This window comes from Bubalus kerabau, chromosome 2, assembly GCF_029407905.1.
Source record: "Bubalus kerabau isolate K-KA32 ecotype Philippines breed swamp buffalo chromosome 2, PCC_UOA_SB_1v2, whole genome shotgun sequence".
Taxonomy (NCBI): Eukaryota; Metazoa; Chordata; class Mammalia; order Artiodactyla; family Bovidae; genus Bubalus; species Bubalus kerabau.
Window position 1 is genome coordinate 8,421,396 of NC_073625.1, and position 24,815 is coordinate 8,446,210.

A 24,815-nucleotide genomic window follows, 5' to 3' on the forward strand; every position below is an offset into this window, starting at 1 on the left:
TATAAATTTAAACGTTTGCTAATAAAGTTAGAACTAGATCACAGCTGATAATCATACAAGAGGTTTTATTGACTATAGTGCAGGCTACGGCATGAAGAAGAAATAGTTACTTAAAAACACCACAGACCCTTACATAGCAAAGCTTAAGAAATAAATTAAGACTCTGATTGGGCTGTGCCGGGGAGGATGGGCCTCACTCGCTTCGGTCCTTGGGCTCCCGGTATTTCCACTGGATGTAGTCGAAGATGTCCTTCTCACTGTCCACGGGCAGGGGCTCCCCGGCAACGCCTGCAAGGAGGGACAAAAGACCTTCCTCGTGAGCCAGTTCTGGAGCTCAGTTACAGAGGGGTCAGGATGGAGAGCTGAATAGGACTTGCTTTCAGAGGGAAAAGAAAATAGTCCACAAGCGACTTAAAAAGACCTCCCTCAAGAGCTTCTGGTCACACTTTGCCACACACATTATCCCCAGCGCTACACAACGAACCTGAATACCTCAGCTCTGGCCCTCTGAAGTGACCCTAATCCATGGCTCTCCTCTCTGCTGGGTCCCCCCGTGCCAGAGAAAAGGCCCCAGTGAGTCCCTCTGCAACTCGGCACAAAGTCCCTGGACCAGCAGTGCAGCGGCCCGCAAAGCCCACTGAAGCGAAACCTGCATTCAGGAGGGTCCCACGTGGTCTGTACACCCACCGACATGTGAGAAACAAGGCCCTACTTTACAGTTTTAGGACAAAAAGACGAAATCTTCATTCTCCTAGTAGATCACAGTAGACCACATAATAAATATACTGTGAAATGTTAACAAGATCCATAAAACAGACTAAGCAATTCTTACTCTTTAAACTTTGAAAGTTTGGAGTCAAAGCTACCAAGTTTGGCCTGACACTGAAAGGAGTAACACCTGAGTTTTTCAGAAATCTTGGAGGTACATTTAAGAAAACAAAAATCCTTTAGATCAATAAGAGTTTTTTCTTTTTTTACTGACCATGGAAGTAGAAAGAATTTAATCCATTCTAACACAGAAAATAACTAAATCTTGTCATCATGAGCTGAGGGCCTGGGAACACCTATGGAGCAAAGCTTTCTTTGTTGCCTGAGGGACTAACAATTCTAAAGAAACTACAATTAACTGCCATGGTTACTTAAAGGCTCTTAGAAAAACCAAAGTTGCTAAACCAAAATATCCAGATGACTGGGATTATCTCCGATGCGGACACAAATACTCACCAGTGACGCCCAAGGGACGGATTGTGTATTCATTGATTGTGAAGCCTTTTTCTAGGGCATGAGCTCTCATATTCTTATTGAAAATATCACTCCCAGTGAAATAGAGAACACCGCAGTAATACTGATCCTTGGGTATCAACCTAAACAAAATAAACAATCGAGCAATCCTTTACTATGCATTTCAAACTTAGCAAAACTAGGACTCATAATCAGTAAGGCACAACACAAGCCTGCGCAGTCCAATAACCTAAAGAGACCACCATCACCAGGACCATTCAAATGACCTCAACCGAGCAGTTAGTTCAGGCTTCAGTAAACGACACTCTGCATGGGGTGTGGACAGACCCAGAGATGGTCTCAGGACCACCTTCCCCAGCGGGATCCACCTCATGCTGTGGAAGGCACCTTATCAAGAGGCAAATCCAGAGATGATAAAGCAGATTCTGTGGATAGTGTTACTCTTTACATACTTTCAGGCCAAACTGTCTATTGCAAGGACATACGGCACTTCAGGGGCTTCCCAGGGGGCGCTAGTGGTGAAGAATCCACCTGCCAATGCAGGAGAAGTAAGAAACGAGGTCGGGAAGATCCCCTGGAGAAGGAAACGGCAACCCACTCCAGTATTCTTGCCTGGAGAATCCCATGGACAGAGAAGCCTGGCAGGCTACAGTCCACAGGGCCACAAAGAGTTGGACATGACTGAAATGACTTAGCAGTAGCATGGGACTGCAGAATGAAAAGGGATCCTGGATATTTATGCAAATTCCAAGATATAGAGAGGGAGACGGGGAAAGGAGAAAAGAAAGGAGAAGTTAATATGTCAGCAATAAATTTTGAGCAATACCTGATATCAATTCTCCTGTGTGGATATTCCTTTTCATCGTTTTTACTGGGAAGCTGGCAAACACCCTAAAAGGGATATTTAAAATAATGTTTAAAGATTTTTTTAAAAGACTTCAGGCTTAATTCTAATCAAATATTGTTAAGTGTGAAGTTACTTTTGCTTTAAACGGAGGTGGTTTTAGAACTGTGAAAACCTGTAACTTAACTTTTCTGTGCTCTATATATTATCACCCGCTTTGTACTGTAATCCTTCATGATTACTAAAGAACCAAAGGAAACAGCAGATGATGGTTCATCTGGCTTTTTTGTGACTCCAAACAAGAAAATAATCAAGGAAAGCACGAAAGACAGACCAGAACAAACAGAAAAAAGCAACTTGGAAGAAACAATGATTATTCAGGGAGACGAAAACACACACAAAAGCTATCAGTAATCTTCTCAGATTACAGATATTTATCCATGATACAAGGACAGAATGCTACAGAAAAAGAAAACTCTAGGAAAGGATTTAAATCAAAATAAAAAATATTATAGAAGAACTGGAAGTTGGAGATATCTTCCAGAAATTAGAGAAGACAGAGTACAATTAAGAAAAAAATTAAAAGATAGAGGACCGTTTTATTCCTTCTCTATAGGGGAGTTTTCATTATACTTTGGTAGTTTTTAAACAACAATTATCAAGGTCTGTTTTGTTATCGTTTCCTTTTCCAGAAAAATGGGTTTATGGGCTGGGCAACAACCCATAGGTAAAGTATGTAAAAAAGAAAAACATCGCCATTTTTCAAATTTAAAGCTTCAAACGCCACATTCCGAGAAAAATACACAAGTTACAAGCTTCCGGTTCTGAAGGGCAGTCGAGCTGGTTCACACGTCACTAAAAGTCATACATTTCACTCAGCAACACATAAAAATCAAAATCTAAAATGGTTATTTTCTTTAGCAACTCCTCTGGCTGAGAGATTAACGAATCCTGTTTATCTTCAAATATGAAACCTACCTTCTCAGGCAGTAACAAGTTACAACTCAACCTTCAGATGGAATTACCTTGCGGATATGGAGGTTTGAGCAAATTGGGCAATGATCTTGCTGTCTGTCACATCAGTAACAGGATTTCATCTAATGTCTTTGTTCCTTTCCTCAAAGCTAAATTTTATTTCCTGCACTTTTTCTGAAGTGCTGGTGTTAAAGATTTCTCTGTATCACTATAAATTCTTTATTAGAGTGAGTGGGTTAGTTTTGTTTGGCATTTCAGTGAGGTAGTTTCATGCTGACTGACTGAAATAAAGCCTCTTCCATTCCTCTAGTATGGCCTAGGTTTCTCCTAGTGTCCCGTGAAATCCTCACTGTGATCACAGAAAATCATCTTCTGAGGCCAAACCTGCACAAAAACGCTAAAATATGAGTGGTACTCATCTATATAAAAAGGTATCTAAATGCAGAGGAAATTGGTTTTTCTTCCAAATGTTATTATATTCACAGGAAGAATAGCTGAATTAACTAAAGACCATGAGTCCACAAGAAGATCTGAATAACCCTGACTTTCCTAAGGTTTGATTACTATTAGTTTAAAGGAATTCATGTTTTAAAGATAACTTTAAAAACACAGAGAAGGTTGTATCTTTCAAACTATTTAGTCAGCGATTATAGCAACAAGATATTCTGAAATCAACTGGATCGATATAGAGTGGAGTTTATTCTACTTCATAAGCTGAATTCACTTTGCAGCCAATTTCCTTTCAGAAACCCAGAGATCTTAAAGCTTCTTTGGTGATCTTCACTAATGTTCTGTGCCCAGAGTCACTGCCCTGACTCCTCCCTGCTGTCTCTCCCCCGAGAAATCTGCTGGGCTAACTCCCTCACCTCAAGCCTCTCCCTGCGTGTCATCTCAGTAAGGCCATCCTATTTAATACCTTCTCCTGAACTCCCTAGATGGTACTAGTGGTAAAGAACCCGCCTGCCAATGCAGGAGATGTAAGAGACCTGGGTTTGATTCCTGGGTCGGGAAGATCCCCCGGAGGACAGGGCAACCCACTCCAGTATTCTTGCCTGAAGAATCCTGTGGAGAAAGGGGCCTGGTGGGCTACAGTCCACAGGGTTGCAAAGAATCTGACACGACTGAAGTGACTGAGCACACACTTATCTTAACCTACCATGCAACTTACCTACTTAATATAATCACTGTTGACAAGCAGTCCCTTCCACAGCCCTCAAATAAAAGCGCCACTTAAATTCACTCATCTGTCCCATGCTCCTGGGGCAGAGCCTAGGACACTGCGATGCTAAACACCACATTTGGTGAACTGACTGAATACAGCCTCTCATCTGACTGATACCCCTCTCCCCACTTTGTTCTTTCACAGCACCACCCTCTCTCTGTCCATCCCTTCTTCTGTTTCCCAATTTTATATCTTATAGACTACTGCCTTCCTCTCACCGATCTATTTCCAAACAGAAACACACTATTTTTATATTATTATTATATGTTATCCTAGTATAACACTCTGCACAACTCTTCAAAGATTCAGTATCTTCAAAAGATATTTGTACAGACGCTTCAAAGTTTCCACGTATATGGCCTAAATCTAACCTGCGTGAGAGTCGTTTGACAGAGGGCAAGGATATCATTTTATAGATAAGAAAATTAAAGCCTTACAGGAGTAAAGCAACTTGCCAATATCGCACAAAGAACTGGCAGTGGAGCTCAGGCGTTCACCCTGTACCCAGACCCGCTCACCACAACGCAGCACGCCCACACCCACCCCGTCTTTGCCGCTTCTTACTGCCTCCAAAACAAAACGAGTTCAGACTTGACCTGGAGTGCTTCTCATCCTAACAAATATGAACGACAAAGGTCAAGACAGCAGGCTCACAATGGCCTTTTCTAAGCTTCAGTAAATACATGAAGCATATGACAGTGCCTGAACTTTATATACAAACCCACTTAGACGGACGCTTACGTCACAACAAAAAGGCCTTAGTCTCTTGATCTTATGGTCATTCAAGTCTTCTATACTTTAAAAGCAAACAAACAAACAAAAAACCTGCTTTCTTATTTCTCAGCCTGTTTTCTTCTTGGAATCGGTTTGGGAGGATTCCCTTTCTAGCAAGATCTGTACATGTGCTGCCAGATATATACAAGGACGGGAAGGCAAGAGACAGCCAAGATTCCCACCAAGCCCGTACCCAGGATGGGTGAGTGGCCCTGCCTCTCCCACAGCACAGGTTCTGTAAAGGCTGACCTGGCTGACTCTGCAGCATTTGGCTGCCCATGACCTTCCTAGCAAAGGATTCTCTTTGAGAAGCTACTAGGAATTCCACTACCGTCAGCAACTCTCAGCATTCATGAACTTGGCTGCCCACCTCCCTTCGCAGTTTACACCCAGTCCAGCAGCTTGTAATCTGTCCTTGTATTCTTGCTAGCCGGATTACTACAGCCTCTGCTGGTCTTCCCTCTGGGTCTCTTTGGGCACAGCAGAATGCTGTTCAGACTGTAAAAAAATGCTTCTGCTTTTTTTTATTGAATAAACACCTTCCTGGGGGCTAATTCTGAAAGCAGCTGGTGCAGTTCGCCAGCAGACAGCTCACGGCCTTTCACAAACATGACCACTGCGGGAAGCCGGTGAGGCCACACGAGCTCCCCGAACATGCGCAGGCATGCCAGGACACTTCCCTTACTACTCAAAAACAAAACCAAAAACCCCAAACTTGTCCAGCACATATTATTTTTAGAATTTTATCTGACTGAATGTTCTTTAAATATAAGATTTGTGCACATTCATTTTGAGGGAATTAAAGATAAGCCAAATTCCAAAGAATGTTCATAGGGCACATTCAAACCCTATTTTTATTAATATCTTGGGTGCATACACTTTTGGACACAGAGTTAAAAGCTCAAAACCTGACAGACTCAGGAGAATCGATAAAAATTTAATTCCCTAAAACTGATTGGGATTTTTATTTTTACCTTTCCCAAAGTTCTTTTGAAAATATTGATAAAGTGTGGCCAACTTAGACAATATACTCTCACAGCCCATTAAAATCACCATGCCGAACTTAACGACGTTTTCTGCACGTGATTAAATTACACCAGATGGACCATTTTTAAGCATGTAGTTCAACTGCACAGAGCAATTCACATGGTGTAACCATCACCACCATTCATCTCCAGAACTGTATTGTTGTCTGCAGCTGACACTGTCCCCACTGAGCACTCCCTCCCACCTCCCTGCCACCCTGCCCAGGCCCTGGCAACCACGGTCTAGTTTCTAAATGACGTGGCATTTCAATTTTCTGTTTCAACCATCTTCTACTTTCAGCTAAGACTGTCAAATCTACATGCTGAGACTCTTGCTAATTTTAGCCTAATCCATGCTCCAGAAGTACAGGCTCTTTCCTTTCAGTTACACAGCTCAAAAAAAGGGAGCATGGAGAAGACAGGGTCCGCATGCTATATTTAAGGGAGCAGCAGACGAAGGCGGTTTGTTGCCTTAGCCCTAGGATTTCTCCCTGCCTCCAGTTTCTACACAGGACCATTTATTAATCTGTTTTTGATCCATCGGCCATTTGTCTTGAGTCCTTGAGCCTTAATTCCCCAGGAAGACCACAGGACTTCAATGGTCCGTAGCAGCGGGTTTCCCAGTGATGCTCTGCAGGTGCTGCTCCCCTACCTACCATCTCACACTGCATGGCTCTTCCCCTGGACGTTCCATCACTGACCCTGATGCCTTCTTTCCTTCATGCTGTCACAGATAATACTCTTCAGACAATTCTCATCTCACTTATTAATACATTCTGAGTCAAAGAATATTTGCTATTTTAGGGAAAAAAATATAATGGGTCGAAGTCATTATGGATATTTTAAAAAGAGCAGATTATGCCTAATTACCTATTCCATTATCTTGATGAGGGTGAAAGAAGAGAGTGAAAAAGCTGGCTTAAGAATCAATATTCAAAAAACTAAGATCATGGCATCTGGTCCCATCACTTCATGGCAAATAGATGAGGAAAAAGTGGAAACAGTGGCAGATACTATTTTCTTGGGCTCCAAAATCACTGTGGATGGTGACTGCAGCCATGAAATTAAAAGATGCTTGCTCCTTGGAAGAAAAAGCTATGACAAACCTAGACACTATATTAAAAAGCTAAGACATTACTTTGCTGACAAAGGTCCGTATAGTTAAAGTTATGGTTTTTTCCAGTAGCCATGTACGGATTTGAGAACTGGACCATAAAGAAGGCTGAGCACTGAAGAATTGATGCTTTCTAACTGTGGTGCTGGAGAAGACTCTTGAAAGTCCCCTGGACAGGAAGGAGATCCAACCAGTCAATCCTAAAGGAAATCAACCCTGAATACTCTTTGAAAGGACTTATGTTGAAGCTGAAGTTCCAATGCTTTGGCCACCTGATGCGAAGAGCCGACTCACTAGAAAACACCCTGATGCTGGGAAAGATTGAAGGCAGGAGGAGAAGAGGGTGACAGAGGATGAGATGGTTGGATGGTATCAGTGACTCAATGGACATGATTTTGAGCAAAACACGGGAGATACTGAAGGACAGGGAAGCCTGGTGTGCTGCAGACCACAGGGCTTCAAAGAGTCACAACTTAGTGACTGAACAAAAACCACCACCACCTATTCCAATGGCACAGATTATTTACAAGTGGGGAATTTTGAACAAACTCTTTACCAAAATATTCTCAGATTAGAGAATATATCCCCTCCAAGGTCCAGAATGCCCTATTTACTGACGGACACTAAGCTACAGCGAGGTCACCACACTTGTTTTTTAAATGTGTTAAGTCAAGCGAATACTCACCATGAACTTTGTTTCACCCTTTGACAGAGTGTCTGTAATAAAATGGATCTTTTGTAACTGCTCCACAACACGATGTAACAGTTTGGGCTGTAGAATCATAATCAGGGATAAGAAAAAAAAAGCAATTACTCTGTTAGAGCAAGAAAGCATTTTTAACATGAGTTTTCTGATGCTCTCTGCGTAAATGCCTAGTTTTCCTATGCTCTGACTACTTTTCCTTCTAACAGAAAATTCACCTTATCAAATGAAACCACTGCTTTTCACCAATACCATGACACCTCCAAACAGACATCATTTGTCTTTACCTGTTTCATAAAAAAAAGTTACCTGCTTATCTTTAAAAAGTATATATTCCAAAATAAAAAACATTTGCCTTCATGGGTCTTCTAATAGAGGTAAAGTTTCTTAATACAATATTTTTAATAGCAAAATACTTCTATGTCAAAGCCTAAATATTATACTGGATATTTCTAAAGTATCTATGCTAGGCAATAAATGATTCTGGAAGTATCTTACTAAATTTCATCTCTTTCAAATCTCAGGCTGTTCTGTCAGTTCTCTGTGGAAAAACATATGCATCCCTTTCAACAATTTACTTTTTGCCTTTCACAGAATTCAATCAGTACAAAATGATTCAACTGACTTTCAGAAAGATTAAAACAAAAACTCATTCTGAAAATACCCAACTGTCTCTTAGAAAATGATATTCATTGCTGTGTAAGACTGATCACCTTTGCCTGTAAGTTCAGAGGTACCTGTTTGGCTGACTCAGAGGTAAAGCTTGGATGGGTGAGAAGGACATCCATGTCACCACTGGACTCTGCACCTGTAACAGCAAAAAACATGCATGGAGCTCCCCTCATAAACCTTATCAGTGAGGCAGATGCTGAACCGAGGTGATGGCGCATAGACGTTCTCACTGCCTAACTTTCTGTTTCCCTGTGTTTCACATTCAGAATTAGTTAAAAGACTTCAACTTTCTGTCCAAGTATTCAGGTTTATTGATGTAAACACCAGAATCTCAGATAACAACAGTAAATGACATTAGATATGCATTGTATACAATTAGTTATGTTATTTAAAATGCACCTAAGAAGTTACTCAATAATGATAAAAACAATATTTAAATATAGCTTTAAAAATACAAGTAAATGTCTAAGACTCTCAAACAAACAATATAACTCTGTATTAATCAGAAAATTCACTTCAATTCTTACGAATGCATTCATTTAAAGAATATTGGTAACCATTACTATTATGGTATCATAGATAAGAATACTAGACTATCTGAGCAACTGCCCAGAGAATTCCTGACAGTCTATTACCACTTCCTAACCAAAACTCTAGAGGTGGCCATGGATTTAGTCAGACATCTATTCCAAAGTTTATATAAAGTTTTTCAATTTCAACTTTGTAAGATAATAGGGGTAAACTAGGTTGGATCATAAAGAAGGCTGAGCACCAAAGAACTGATGCTTTGGAACCATGGTGTCCAAAAAGACTCTTGAGAGTCCCTTGGACTGCAAGGAGATCAAACCAGTCAATCCTAAAGGAAATTAGTCCTGAATATTCATTGGAAAGACTGATGCTGAAGCTCCAATACTTTGGCCACCTGATGCGAAGAGCAGACTCATGAGAAAAGATCCTGATGCTGGGAAAGATTGAAGGCAGGAGGAGAAAGGGATGATATAGGATGAGATAGTTGGATGGTATCACCGAGTTCAATGGACGTGAGTTTGAACAAGCTCCAGGAGATGGTGAAGGACAGGGAAGCCTGATGTGCTGCAGTCCATGGGGTTACAATGAGTTAGACACAACTGATAAAAAATAACAATTTTAAATTTTAGGTTACGCTTACAAAATTTTGGATTGAGTGGTTCTTACTTTGCTCATATTCACATAGTAAATCAAGATCTAGAGAACCTAGTTGTTTTGAGAACTGGTTTTAAACTGGTGTTCCTGAGACATTAAACTTTGATTCATTATAGAAAACTTTGAAAATTGAAGTAAAACAAGAAGCAAAAAACCTACCCAAAGCTTCACTAGCATCTGGCCAGACAACAACTACTAGTATTTAATACACCTAAAATTATGTTATGTGAGTGCTAAGTCACTCAGTTGTGTCTGACTCCTTGTGACCCTATGGACTGTATGTAGCCTGCCCTTCTCTGTCCATGGGATTCTCCAGGCAAGAATACTGGAGTGGATTGCCATGCCCTCCTCCAGGGGATCTTCCTGACCCAGGGATCAAAACCATGTTTCTTATGTCTCTTGCACTGGCAGAGAGGTTCTTTATAATATTATAATAAAATTATGTTATAAATTTTATTAAAATTGGTCATCAAAAAAGCCCATGCTGGACTTCCCCAGTGGTCCAGTGGTTAAGAGTTCGCCTGCCAACGCAAGGGACATGGGTTTGATCCCTGTCTGGGAAGATCCCACAGGTCATGGAACAACTTAGCCTGTGTGCTACAACCACTGAGCCTGCACGCCTAGAGCCCGTGCACTGGGACAAGAGAAATCACCGCAACAAGAAGCCTGCTCACCACCAGGAGGGGCTGCCACTCGCCTCAACTAGCGAAAGCCACGTGCAGCCATGAAGACCCAACGCAGCCCAGAAACCAAAACAGCAGGAAAAAACCCACCCTATCATAAAATCAGCATGAACTTCCTCTCATTTACTCGTATATTCCCATTTATAAACAAATAAACTTAGCTAATACTATGAGGTCTTAGCAAATCTATGAAGTAACACAAGTTACATCTTTTTAATCCATGTTTTTTGTATACATTAGCCAATTTTAACAGCAAGGCATGAATAACCTAAGATTAGGAAGTATGTTACCTCTTCTGAAACTGCCACAGACTGTAGCAATGTATTCAGAATCCACTTTTTTAACTTCACTTAGTACAATATCCTAATAGAAGAAAAATTAAGTTAGTATTCTAAAAATGGCTTTTCACCAAGTGACATTCTCAATTCTAATTAAAGAATATAATTCAGGGCACTCTTACTTGCATTTGTAACATTTCTTCACGAGGAATTCTTTTCTCAAAGTCCTCAAAATATCTTTAAAGACAGAATAAGTAGACAAAAGATTTTTTGTAAAATTTAAATCTTAACATTAAACTGTTTACTTTATCGAGCATCTTGATACAAGCAAATATTTTAAAAATCAAGACGAATATTCATTAAGAGTAAGATTGCAGGGGGTGGGGGGAGGCAGTGTGAGGAAAGGTTTACTCTTAACTTGGATCAAAATCCTTAAGTGTCACACTAACTGATATTGCAGATATTCCATTCAAATTCATTTTAAATAAACTTCACATTTCAAGAGTAAATACATATATTTAAGTTAGTATGGATTCAAGTTAGACTGCTCCCTACCGGCAAATTCAGGGATTGCAATTTACTGCTTTTAAATCCTGAAAAATACTTGTATAAATATTTTAAAATATGATCCTACAATATGGATGAACTGAGACAACATTATGCTAAGTGAAAGTTAGTCACAAAAGGCCAAATATTATATTATTTCATTTACATGAAATATCCAGAATAGCCAAATCTATAGACACAGAAAGTAGAACAGTGGTTGCCGGGGGGGAGGGGGGCAGCTAGGGAGAAATGGAGAGTGACCACTAATGGGTTTGGGCTTTTCTGGGGATAATAAAAATGCTCTAAAATTGACTATAGTGATGGTTGTACAACTCTGGGAATATACTTCAAAAACTCATTGACTTGTATACCTTTACGTGGGTAAAGTATATGGTATATGAAATGATATTTCAATAACGTTATTAAAACATTGTTGTTGTTCAGTCACTAAGTTGTGTCCGACTCTTTGCAACCCCATGGACCCCAGGCTCGTCTGTCCATGGGATTTTCCAGGCAAAAATAACTGAGTGAGTTGGCAATCCAACTAAGTGGGTTACCAACTCCTTCTCCAGGAGATCTTTCCAGACCAGGGATCAAACCCATATCTCCTGCACTGGCAGGCAGATTCTTTACCACTGAGCATTATCTTAGTATTAAGTAACATCCAAGAATGATAAATAAACTGTTCAAAACCAATTCTCACAACAAGCAAGTTCTTCAGAAGATGTCCATTTACTATGTACGTGCAAGGAGAATGGGAACCACATCATCCTGATGTCTCACTGATTTGAAGTTTTGGAAGGTCAGGATAAATTTTCAAATATTGTGCTAAGGCATCATCAGGCAAGTTCAGAAAGTTATTAGGACTGAATGGCCAATAAGACAATACAAGATCAGAGCAGATACAAGCTTAGGGTAGATATGGCTAATGTACTACATGCTATAAATAGTTAGAAAGGAGGGGGCTCTGTATGTCACACCTGACAAAGAAATTACCCATGCTGACAGATGACATGTCTACTAGTTATTCCTATTCTGTTATTTAGGTGTTTGGGCTTTTTTTTTCCTATTCCTTTTTTAAAAAATTAAAGTGTTTCACAATCATGGCCCATCTTCTCAGGTAGACTAAAATTCTTGAGAGCTACACTGAACCTGTCTGTACCCTAACCTCACGCGGAGTGCAGTGCTTTCAACAATGTATGCAAGAAATAAACACCCTGACTGACACCCTCCATTCTGTGTATTTTAAGAGGAAGTTCTCAGCCAAAGTCAAGGGAATGAGGGAACCAAACACACACACACACACACACACACACACACACACACAACACGTGTGAATACAAGGATACCTTCTACAGGAGTATGCAACAACCTTAACGTTTCTGAACAGTAAAATGATTTGTGTTTAGCTAAGTCTGAAGACTTAAGGGGTACAGAAGAATGGCTATAAATTTTTTTACTTTTACACTTCAAGTGTCGAAAGAAAATTTGCTATCTTACTTTAGCCCAATTCGTTGATGATGGTTCAATTTATCTTCATTTTTTCTGAGATCTGTATAGAAGATAAATAAAGTTAAGGTGCTAATTTCTGGGAAAAAAACATTTTCCAATTTTTTGGGGAAAAATGCTAAATTCAGTGATCCTTTCTTCAAAGGGCTACCTAGAGAAACACTGGAATGACTTTGAAAAGACAATGAAAAAACTTTCAGATACTAAAGACTCGATAAAGGTGACTTCAAGTCAATGTAGTAAAACCTAACAGTTGATTTCATAATCATTTTTATTTACTGAGTCAAAATTTCAGTTATAGTTATATAAAACAGTACATGAAACATATCAAGATTATACAAACTTTCACTGAGTACAGCAAAAAGCAGCCTTGTAAGGACCTTCTATTGTTGTCCAGTCGCTAAGTTGGGTACAACTCTTTTCAACCCCATGGAGTATAGCTTGAAAGGCTCCTTTGTTCATGGGGTATTCCTGGCAAGAATACTGGAGTGGGTTGCCATTTCTTCCTCCAGGAAATCTTCCTAGACCAGGAGTTGAACCCATGTCTCCTGCACTGGCAGGTGATTCTTTACCACTGAGCCACCAGTGGTGGCCACCACCTTTCTAAGGACTTATTTGCTTATTCTATAATTAACAGCAGCCACAGAAGTTCATTCATATTGTTCATTTGTTCATTCACTCTTTCAGTGAATTAATACTGTTTGTGTACTGATTTGTGCAGCCACTGTGCTAAAAATTCTGTTGAAAGGAGTGGTATCACTGTCATTTTTTAATCAGAAAAACTGTCATGTCTTAAACTGAAAGTGACTCAGATCCATCTGGATGGTCCCTTCATGGGTACGAACACAGGCATGAGCCTTATTAAAGAAATGAAAGGATAAGTATGATTCGGAAGCAATGCCTATGGTCGTCCCTGGGCTTTCCTGGGGGCTCAGTGGTAAAGAATCTGACCACCAATGCAGGAAACACAGGTTCAACCCGTGAGTCAGGAAGATCCCCTGGAGAAAAAAAAGGTTACCCACTCCAGTATTCTCGCCTGGAAAATCCCAAGGACAGAGGAGCCCAGGGGGCTACAACACTTGAGGTCCCAAAGAGTCCGACACAGCTTACCAACTGAACAACAACAACAAAATGGTCACCTGATGTTCACAAATTCTCTCTGGAGATATAAAATGGAGGAAGATAAGCACCTTTATGACACATTGAGCATGTAATATTTGTGCACACAAAATCCAAGTATATGATTGAAAATGCAACAGAAATATTGAGTTTGTTATATACAGAGATCCAACAGCTATTACACTATGTATCTGTGAACAGTGAAATAATCTAAAACCATCACTATAGATCCTTGACACTCCCAAGTGATGCAACTGAATACCTCTGAGGAACAAACTCTTGGCCTCCTTAACCAATATTTTACTCAGATAAATGATATATGCCACATGCAGAAAAGCACTAACCCTCCATGAGATGCAGGTATAGAACAAGTTCACTCTTAGCTGTGAGATTCACACAAATTCTTAACTTAATAGTATGACTGATTAGTCATACCTTTTGAGAGTCAGTTATTATTTTTAGGTATCAAGCACTTTACTGAGTTTTTATAGACATTACTGCATTAAATCACATGAGATACTACGAAACTATTTTGTAGCTGAGAACCTGGAGCATCACAGTCATCTATTCTAAGAACCTGGTGGAAACTGGATGCAATCCCAGGTCAGTCTCCAAAATCTCTGTCCACCTAATCATTAGGGTTGCTTATAAATAGTTGAGCCCACAAATATTTATCCCCAAATGCCACAGATGGACCGTAATGAATCAATATAGTACATACCCTTGAAAGCATGAAGAGACAGATTATGCTTAAAAGATTGCTATATTAGGTTTAAGGAAAATGTTTTACAATTACTTGACTTCTATTTTTATCACTTCTTTGAAAGCAAAAATTCCTTCAATAAGAATTACAAGCCTCTTAACAGAATTTTTCTCAATATACATGACTTGGCTTTTAGGCTGAATGTACAGGATTTCCACGGTCTAAAATTTTATTTTAAAAAAAAGAAATTTAAATCATCTAAAAATCTGCAAGTGAAGTTAGTATCTTTAAATCAAGACGCCACCCCTTGCTCTTCTTGATTTTCTTCTGAATTATAGAACAAAACAGTTAAAATGGGAATATAAACTACACTTTACATCTATTCTCTACTGTATAGTTAAAAAGAAAATCTTGTCATTCATATCTCCCTGCAGTAGGAAATGACAACCTACTCCAGTATTCTTGCCTGGAAAATTCCATGGACAGAGGAACCTGGCAGGCTGCAGTTCATGAGGTTGCAGAGTCAGACAGGACTGAGGATTGAGCATGCACGTCATTCGTATCTACTAATTGAGAAAGGTTTTTTTCCCCCAAGTTTCAGTTTGTTAGAGCATCACTGGTCCTTCAGGACCATATCTGACCTGAAATTAGGGACCAACTGTACAGACTCACCTTCTAATGTCTTAATTCCTTCATCTACAAACTTCCTTGCAGCAGATGGACTACAAAGAAAGAAAAACATCATCTCAATATCAAGTGAAACTCAGGATCCTTATAACAAATAACCAGTAATGTTGTCTCTTGTCAAACATAGAAGTTACTGGTGAGCTAAAAAAGACCTGCTAACTATTGTGTGGTTACTTTGTGAAAGTCGCTCAGTCGTGTCCAACTCTTGGTGACCCCATGGACTATACAGTCTTTGGAATCCTCCAGACCAGAATACTGGAGTGGGTAGCCATTCCCTTCTCCAGGGGATCTTCCCAACCCAGGGATCAAACCCAGGTCTCCCACATTGCAGGCGAATTTTTTACCAGCTGAGCCACCAGGGAAGCCCAAGAATACTGGAGTGGGTAGCCTATCCTTCTCCAGGGGATCTTCCCAAACCAGGAATTGAATTGGGAGTCTCCTGCACTGCAGGCAGATTCTTTACCAGCTGAGCTACCAGGGAAGCCCAAAAGCCCAAAGTGGTTACTTTGGTAATGTTCAAATCCTTGAAGCCTTAATCTAGGAAGATAGTCATGAACTTAGACATGAAAAAGATGTCCAAGCAGCTAGGTGTCATGACACCTATCTACTTTACTCATAAACCAGACATACAGGCCCTTGAAAACTATTCATTCTTGCAAATGAGATTTAATAAGGGCTTATTATGGGTCAGATACTCCTCTAGGTGCTGAAACTACTGTAGGAATAAGACAAGTAAGGGCCCTGCTCTTACCTATTGACACTCCAGTAGGTAGAGAGAGACAATAAAGAGATATATAAACAAAGAAAATACCAGGTAGATGAATTAGAACAGGGTACTATGACAGAATGGCTGGTCTTCTTTAGATTGGGTGATGAGGGAAGGCCTCTCAGATGATAAATAAACTGAGATTTTAATGACAAAGAGCCTTGGTACAGAAACTGTGTGGTACAGAACCTGATATTCGTATCAGGAAGGCAACTTGAAAGCTCGGAGACCTGGGCCCTGATTCTGACCCTGCCACAGCTATCTCAGTTTCTATACTCAGCTTTCTTGCCTGGAAAAAGAACAATGTAACAGACACTCTGTAAAACAAATGCTAACATTTTATATTGATAATTGTTTGGGGGCCCCAAAGAGTTATGCTCCTTTTCTATATACTAGGTTTAGGAATTTAATATATTTTAAATGAACTTTTATTGAAAATGCTGCCATTAAGAAACAATCATCATATACCTATGCCTCAATCCATCAAGACAATAATTAAGTAAAGTATTAACATTTTGGTGTTAATCTTTACTCTACTGAGTATCAAATTTAAGATAAAGGTGCCTCTATTAAGAAATACTTCACTGCTTGTTCGAAACTCATATGCACTGTGCTACAGGGGAAAAAAAAAAAAAAAAAGGCATTTTAAATGTTCAAGATAAATATAACCAGAGAGGCAGAAGAGACATAATTTGGAGGGAGTGATAATATGCCCACAGAACAAGTGCTAACAGAGCTCAGAGGAAGTAAAGAGTATTTCTGGCTGGGGACTCAAACTGGATTCATCAGGGAGCTGACAGGTCTTGAATGGCACTCTTAGAGTCGAGGCAGCAACTGAAGAACCAGCTTCAAACATGTAAAGTATGGAAGAGCGAAGTACGTGGGCGAGGCACAGAGGTGGCGAGGCACAGGTTTTAAAGGGAAACAGCAACTTCTTTAGTTCGGCTGACACACAAAAAATTAAACCAACCCTATGACTGTATCTGCTTAAAAAAGAATTCTTACCCAATGCCACTAACTCGAGTCAGGAAATTGATGGATGAACTCGTATCATCCTGCCGAATCTTTAAGGAAAAAAAAAAAAGTCTAACAATGATTTAGGAATGCTTTGAAGACTCAAACGATCTTACTAGAAATACACTAGTCTGCTAAGAGACTTATTAAGGGCCATTACATTTGCCTGGATAACCCGTGCAGAAGTATTCATGTACAACCTCAGTGGTTACAAGTGAGTAAGGAAGCAGATGAAGATGGCTCATTTCTCATTCGTCCAATATTTTTTAAAGGCTTATTCATAAAAGTCCAGAAGTGATACAATTACTATCATCAGAATTAAATAAAACCATAAAAAATGCTTGGGAGGATTTAAGGATAAAAACTCTAAAAGATAACAATCGCTTAGTTTAAGTTTATAATCTCCCTTCTAACTGGTAATGAAAATAAAGAAATAATCCTATTACAGAGGCTAACAGTCTCTTAAATGTCACATAAAATAAGTGAACATTTTAGAGGAGCGATATTTAAAATACAGGACACTTAGCCATAAACTGCTCCTTCCTTAACCTACAGAGTCTCATGGAGGGGGATGATATCACCTACTCTGCAATGGTGCTACATGATAGCTGTCATAATTATCAAATAAACAAATAAGTAAAAATTTTACCTTTTCCAGTTTACGCAATTTTCCAGTAGCTAAAAACTCATCAATTTTTTCAGCAATTTTTGTTCCTACTCCAGGCTACATAGAAAATAAAAAATACAAAAGCCACATAAATAGAATGCTTACCAAATCACTAGAAGATAAAGTAAAAAATGAGAAATGAAAAACCAATAACCATTACATGATCATTTTCCAAAGGACACAGGTAATTGAGCACCAGTAAAAAAATATATATATTCTCCCAAAGACAAAATGCTTAAATGACTGCCAAATGAAAAGCCCTAATAAGACAATTTTAAATGACTTTTGCTTTTTAAAAAATTAACTTTTGTTATAGAAAAGTTAGAAACTACAGAGCTGAATAAAGAAAAATATTAGCATCATTTGTTAATTTCATCACTCTGAAAATTAAACTATAATCTTGCCACTTAACATCTGCTATATACTGACTTTTTTGCAGTCAGTATATACACATACATACACATACACAGACATGCAAAGTTACCTGTGTATGTATATTTACAAGTGTATATATATATGTGTGTATATATACCTACTTTTTTCTTACAAAAGTAGAATTACACTGCTTTGTAAAGTGCTTTGACTTAAAACTACATCATGAACAAATTCATGTACCAATAAATAAATATAACTACAACCACTTTAATGACTTCATAGTGTTTCACTGTATGAACGTATCATAATTTACTTAAAAATGCCCTATAGGAGAACATTTAGATGGTTCCAATTTCTGATATTATAACAATGCTGTTGTGGACTTCCTCTGGAACAGAGGAAGCTTTCTCAAGCTTCTGCACACCCCAGCACCACCTGGGGAATGTGTTAAAACACAGCATGCCATGTCCTGCCCTAGAGTTTCTGATGCAACAGACTGCATTTCTAACAAGTTCCCAGGCAATGCAGAGGCTGCTGGTCTGGGTACCACACTTTGAGAACCAATGCGGTAAACTGCACAGGCCAATGTGACAGTGACCAGCTCCATGTGACTACTTAAGTTTACATTAATCAAAATTATAAATTCCTCAGTCATATTAGCCACATTTTAAGAGCTCATTGGGCTTCCCTGGTGGCACCGTGGTAAAGAATCTGCCTGCCAAAGAAGGAGTCGCAAGTTCAATGCCTGGGTTGGGAAGATCCCCTAGAGAAGGAAATGGCAACCTACTCCAGTATTCTCGCCTGGAAAATTCCATGGAGAAAGGAGCCTGGTGGGCTACAGTCCATGGGGTCACAAAGAGTTGGACATGACTTAGCGACTCAACAGCAATGAGAGCTCACTAGCTAAATGTGACTCACATTCAGTAAATATATACTGCACAGCACCACTCTAGAATATAAGCTCTAAGACAGCAGAGATTCTATCTTTTCACTGCTTTATCTCTAGCACCCAGATGCTCAAAATTTATGAGCTAGTGAATCATTGTATAAATATCTCTCTACTGGTTTCCTCAGGATGAACTGCTCAAAGTGGAACTGCTGGGACAAAACACACACACATTTTGCCAACATTCTGCCTCAACATCCTTCAGAAAAGCTATAAATAACCAACTTCAATCAGCAATAAATGAGTATCTTTCTCTCCACATTGTTGTCCACACTGTGTATTTGATAATTTGGTAGGCACTATATAACTGAATTTGCAACTTTGATGTACTAGTGAAGTTGAACTTTTCTTCATGTTTATTGGTCCTTTTTAGTTAAGTGTTCAACAATTATAACATGTGCCATTTACTTCCTACTGTCTCTTAGCCTGAAGTTCACCCTTCTATATTCTTAATTGATTTAATGTTTAAATAAGTGTCCAAAGACCACTGAATGCATAGTCAAGCTCTGAAAATAGCAAATATAGGTAGGAGTGAATAAAAGAAGTAGAACAAAAAGGGGAAACTGCTAGCGTTTCTAATCTCCTAAAGCAAAAGATATATACAGATTTGAAGCAATTTTGGCCTAAGCTACTTTCTAAACCAAACATTAAGGAACAAAAGGCAAAACTCTCATTCTGGAAATGTCAGGTTTCTAGATTACTGAGAAGCATTCACATGCGCCAGAGAGTAGGTTTGTGCTTTTTAAATTAACAGTGAAAATCCAGTCTTATGCAAAAGGAATTTTGGATATTTCTACATTTTTGTTAGAGATATACCATGAGCTCAGATTTGGGATAAGATGCATAAGAACTTGTGAAAAGTTTGCCTGTAACAAATGAGCAGGCTATCTGCAATTACCATAAAGAAAGAAATTCAAGGTGATAGAAGGGAAGCACAAGTGGTAAAACTGGGTCAGTCCAAGAGAGAAACTTGGAATTAAAGCCCAAGGTATTTAAAACGTGTTAGGCTAGTCTGTCTGGGGAGGATTTACTGAAGTTGAGAACTGTTAATGGCACAAAGGATTTAAAAACCCCAAGCACAACTTGTGAGTAATAAACAAAAGGTGGACACATGACACGTAATCACTGCGGATCTGTCAGTCATAAGACGGATAAGATTGATGCTAATGTTATAACTCTGAAAAGTGAAAATAAAAGAGCACTTATAGGTCACACTCTACAGCCTCTCATGAGAAAATCAAGGACAGTCAGATACTAATATCTAAATTCCAGAGGGCTTTCGAAAGACCTACACAGGCAGGTAAAGAATAAAAGAAGGTGGCAACTATCAGAACCTCGACTTCTCAAAAAGTCATGTCAATTTGGCATTGTTAACAACAAATGCATAAGATTTGGTCCTTAATCTTGAGGAACTTACAATCGTTTATCAACACGAAGACTTCCCTAAGATATTGTTAGCGATGTTAATGCAAATTACCAAGAGATGCAGGTAAACCTCTAGAAACTGTGACACTGCCAGCCTACAGGGTTTCATGGGAACTACAGGGGACTGGGCTAAGTGCCATACGAGGCAAAGGGGCTCAATCACGAGCTTATTAGCAGTAAGTAAGATCTCCCTGGGAACAGTAACTCTAACTCACAGAAATCCCTCTACACGGGCATCAGAACGAATAGCGAGCAAGCAGATGTGCTAGTACCAATCTGTCACCACACTCTTCTTACTCTCAAGCAGAAAATTAATGTGAAAATGAACACACACATACACGGCAAAGTAAAAGAAAATTGTAATTACATATATTAAAAAAACTTTTTAACCCACACCCTCCTCCAATAAACACACTTGGAGCTTGAAAAAGTATGCTTGAGATAGCATTAATATTATTCCAAGAAAGCACTGAAATTTGCCTGTTTGGGTCAAGGGCAGTTTCAGAGGCAAATTTCGTTTTGTGGGAAACCACCAAACTGGTACATGTGTGAACTCTTCGGTCAACTTGCTCACTAAACTTACCAGTTTCTTAGCTTCCGCTCCACTCTTTATTTTGTGTGGGTACTTTGCTATCACAGATGCTGCTTTTCTACAAGGGGAGAGAAAAAAAAGGAAAACCAATTAGAAATCCAGTGAGGCAGTTAATTTTTCTTATACATACAAGCAAATAAGCAGCTTAAACTTTTACCAAGATAACTAATTTCCCACATCTCTGTAAAACTTAAAAAACTCAACGAGCTGACAGATCATCCACATCTCTAACTTTTAGAAGTATCCTGAAGATCCTCACATTTGAGAATAACACAAATTTAATCGTATATGTAAAACTAGGGTGATTTAGGAAACTAGTAGGCTTTCCTTTTGGGGATTAAATGGAAAATATCATTGAGCCTTTTTTAAAAATAGCTGTGCTGTCCTGTGCTTAGTTGCTCAGTCGTGTCTGACTCTATACATACATATATACATTTATACACCGTGTGCTAAGTCACTCAGTTGTGTCCAACTCTTTGCGACCCCATGGACTGTAGTCCGCCAGGGCTCCTCTGTCCATGGGGATTCTCCAGGCAAGAATACTGGAGTGGGTTGCCATGCCCTCCTCCAGGGGATCTTCTCAACCCAGGTATCGAACCCAGGTCTCCCACACTGCAGGCAGATTCTTTACCGTCTGAGCCACCAGAAGTGAAGCGAAATCAAAGTCGCTCAATTGTGTCCCACTCTTTGCAACCCCATGGACTATACAGTCCATGGAATTCTCCAGGCCAGAAAACTGGAGTGGGTAGCCTTTCCCTTCTCCAGGGGATCTTCCCAACCCAGGGATCAAACCCAGGTCTCCCGCATAGCAGGTGGTTTCTTTACCAGCTAAGCCACCAGGGAAGCCCTTAAAATAGCTAGTTTTTAGAAACTGTTCATAATCATATTTCATAAAAAGTGTGCAGCTAGTAATATTCAGACTAATATCCGTATGTAATACATACTAAACTGGCTTATGGAGGGTTATTTTAAAATTCATGGCTTAAAGCTGTATTCCCGTGTCCAGGTACCAGTTGTTTTTTCATTGCTCTGTTTCAGTTCCACTTAAAGCACTGACTTGCGATCCTTTCCATCTCTACACGTACCCTGTTCAGTAATCTGGTGACAGACTGGGTCCACCCTGGGAGCTCACTGACGGTATCCTGTCTATAATTTCAATGCTAAATGTAGATAAGCACTGATGTCCGTACAGAGCAGCACTTCTAAGTCTGAAGCATAAGTACTGGATAGTCTTTGGACCTTCGTTTTTCATTCTATTCTAGCACATGTAACCTTTAGACCTAGATTTTTTCTGATTTCTCTATTAGCATATTACTGATAATGAGTCTGGAAAGGTAGGTTGAGTGCAATCTGTGGATGAAACTGTTTCAGCAAAGACAAGTAGTTCCACATAACTGGCACTATGACACAAAGCCTGAAAGGGAAGAAGGGTTAAATCATGAAAGGCCTTTTGTATGCATGACACTTTGGGGCTTTATCAAAGGAAAGAGAAAATATTTAATTATTTAATGTGCGAGAATGACAAGATCAGGTAACTATTTTTCCAGAGAATACTTTGGCCACATCAAAAGAAACATGTATGGGAACTGAGGGGTGGGGAGGAGCCGTCAGGGGTGTAAGGCATCACCTGCTTTTCCAGACTTATTTCCCACTCAGACTATATCCCCTAAACAAACTGAATTACTGACTCCCTAGAAAATGAAATACCCCTCATGTCTCAATGCCATGGCTCATTTTGTCTCCTTTCTCTAGATTGTTCCTTCTCTCACTTAACTCACTTATCTTTCACTTTGGGCTCTGTCAAGACCAAACACCTCCTCTCTGAACCTGCTAAGACTCAAACAGAATACAGGGTTGGATATCTAATTTTCAGATCATCAAATGTGTGGACTACAGTACAATTACTTTACCTAGAAATTCACAAGAGGTAAAGAAAGGGAGTGTAAACAGTTTTTAGTTATGTTGAGTGGGAAGGAAAGAAGGAAGATGAGTTTAGTTTTGAAAGGGAAGAGACAAAGGTAACAGGCTTGAAAACCTGGAGAAAACTTCTGTGAGCACAGATCTGGAGTTACGGACTGGTATTCAAAGCCAAGAACGGTAAGACTGCCAACTACAGAAGTGAGAAAAAAGGGCGAAGGGCATTAAAAGGTAAGAAAGAACAGAAAGTTGTGCCATTGTGGAAGTCAAGGTGAATGTCACTGAGAGTTCAGTAAGATGTGATATGGGTGAGAGGCTTTCAGAGAAACAGCAGGAAGGAAATCACAGTGCAATGAGATAAAGAATGGCTGGGGACGCAGAAAACCAGACAAGGAACACAGATTCTTCAAGGTTAACTGTAAAGTGGAGAAAAGAGAAAGGTGCTGGCTCAAGGGCTGAGGCAAATGAAGAAGACTGCTTTGTTGCTCTTAAGAGCTGAGGGACTGGACACGCTTCCCAGTTAAGGGTGCAGAAGCAGATGGATGGGGCATTAATGGCCGGGATAAGGACCCTGGTGAAACGGACAAGGATGGGATCCAAAAGGCGACAGAACACCCACTGACCAACCAGATGGAAATATTCCCTTGGTCCACATCCATTTCACAACACAGGCCTCACTGTCTTTCATTAGGGCTTGAAATCAAACTGCATTTTCAGTAATTTAAATTTGTTGATGGGGAAAAGTACCTATTAACCTATTTTCAATCAGAACTGGGAACCAATCAAAACGGATCCTACAGAGCTCTGCCAATTCTCCCAGAAATATCGCAGGAAGGTGCCACCAAAGTCAATACCCTCAGTTCTTGCTTTTTTTTCCTTCCTCCTGCAGATGGTTCAAATATCCACGGGGACCCTCAGCCCCGTCAACTGCCACACATCCCAGAACGCATGCTACCAGAGAACGCTTGCACCGTCCCACCTGTAGGCATTGTATTTGTGGATAGCCTGGTTCACGTTCTTCTCAAAGTTTGCGAGTTCTGAAAAGGCAACAAGAGGTCCGGGTGAACAAGAGCCACGAGTAAACAAACAAGAACCGAGTTTCCTGGAAGGAGGCGTTAACCACCTCTTAAGCACCAGTGATCCCCCGCGGGCACACCAGGTCAAGGCAGCCGAAGCGCGCGACTCGAGGGTCCCCAAGCAGCGCTGACAACCGGCCACCGGCGGCGGAGCGAAGGCCGGCACCGAAGACCCCGCGCTGCGAGCGGCTGACTCCTCCTAGGCTGTCAGGACGGCAGGGAAGGAAGGGAAGGCGGCGGGGAGGCAGGAAAGGAGAAAGACGGCGGCGCCCGCCGGACTAACCTGTGAGCATGTCGGTGATGCCCCCGTTGAGAGTCTCCTGCGGCGCCTTCCGTTTGCTCATGGCGGCCCGCGCCCGAGGACCACGGAGAGCTCACCGCCCAGGACAGCCCCCTCTCCCAGCTCTGAGGAGACGCCGGGACTCGCCGAAGGGGGAAGGACCAGCCCAGCGGCGGCAAAGCCACCGCGACCGGCTGAACAATGGCCGCCTCTGACAGGGGGCGCGTCGCGCGGCGCCTGAGTGACGTCACGAGCTGGGGGCGGTGCCAGGGCGGGACTAGAGGCTTCGCCCGAACCCTGTGGGTGGGGGCGTGGTTAGGAGTGGGGGCCAGGGGCGGGGCTTGCACGGCGAGCCAGTAAAAGGAACCTGGAGCGCGCGGGACCAGGAGGAGGAAGCCCGAGCGGAACTTCGGTGTGGAGGTGGGGATCTGGGTGCCTCGGGATTACAAGCCAGTGGGGTTTCTCTGGGAAGGCCAGGA

The 24,815-nt window shown here is 40.6% G+C and overlaps 1 protein-coding gene across 3 annotated transcripts; it reads right to left on the reverse strand.

The window, feature by feature from the left end:
- Positions 1–45: 45 nt before the first annotated feature.
- Positions 46–24,546, reverse strand: POLB (DNA polymerase beta). 3 transcript variants are annotated; one of them, XM_055567002.1, is made up of 14 exons: positions 24,340–24,546; positions 23,960–24,017; positions 21,055–21,121; positions 17,708–17,782; positions 17,050–17,108; positions 15,264–15,313; positions 12,761–12,812; positions 10,897–10,951; positions 10,727–10,799; positions 8,637–8,707; positions 7,882–7,968; positions 2,069–2,133; positions 1,225–1,364; positions 46–288 (listed from the first exon to the last, which is right to left on the reverse strand). In XM_055567002.1, exons 1-14 carry the CDS (start codon positions 24,398–24,400, stop codon positions 194–196), a joined length of 1,008 nt encoding a protein of 335 aa, XP_055422977.1. In that variant the 5' UTR covers positions 24,401–24,546; the 3' UTR covers positions 46–193. The 3 variants fall into 3 exon arrangements, with proteins under 3 accessions (XP_055422977.1, XP_055422979.1, XP_055422978.1); XM_055567004.1 differs by lacking the exon at positions 1,225–1,364; XM_055567003.1 differs by lacking the exons at positions 10,727–10,799; positions 10,897–10,951; positions 12,761–12,812.
- Positions 24,547–24,815: the final 269 nt, after the last annotated feature.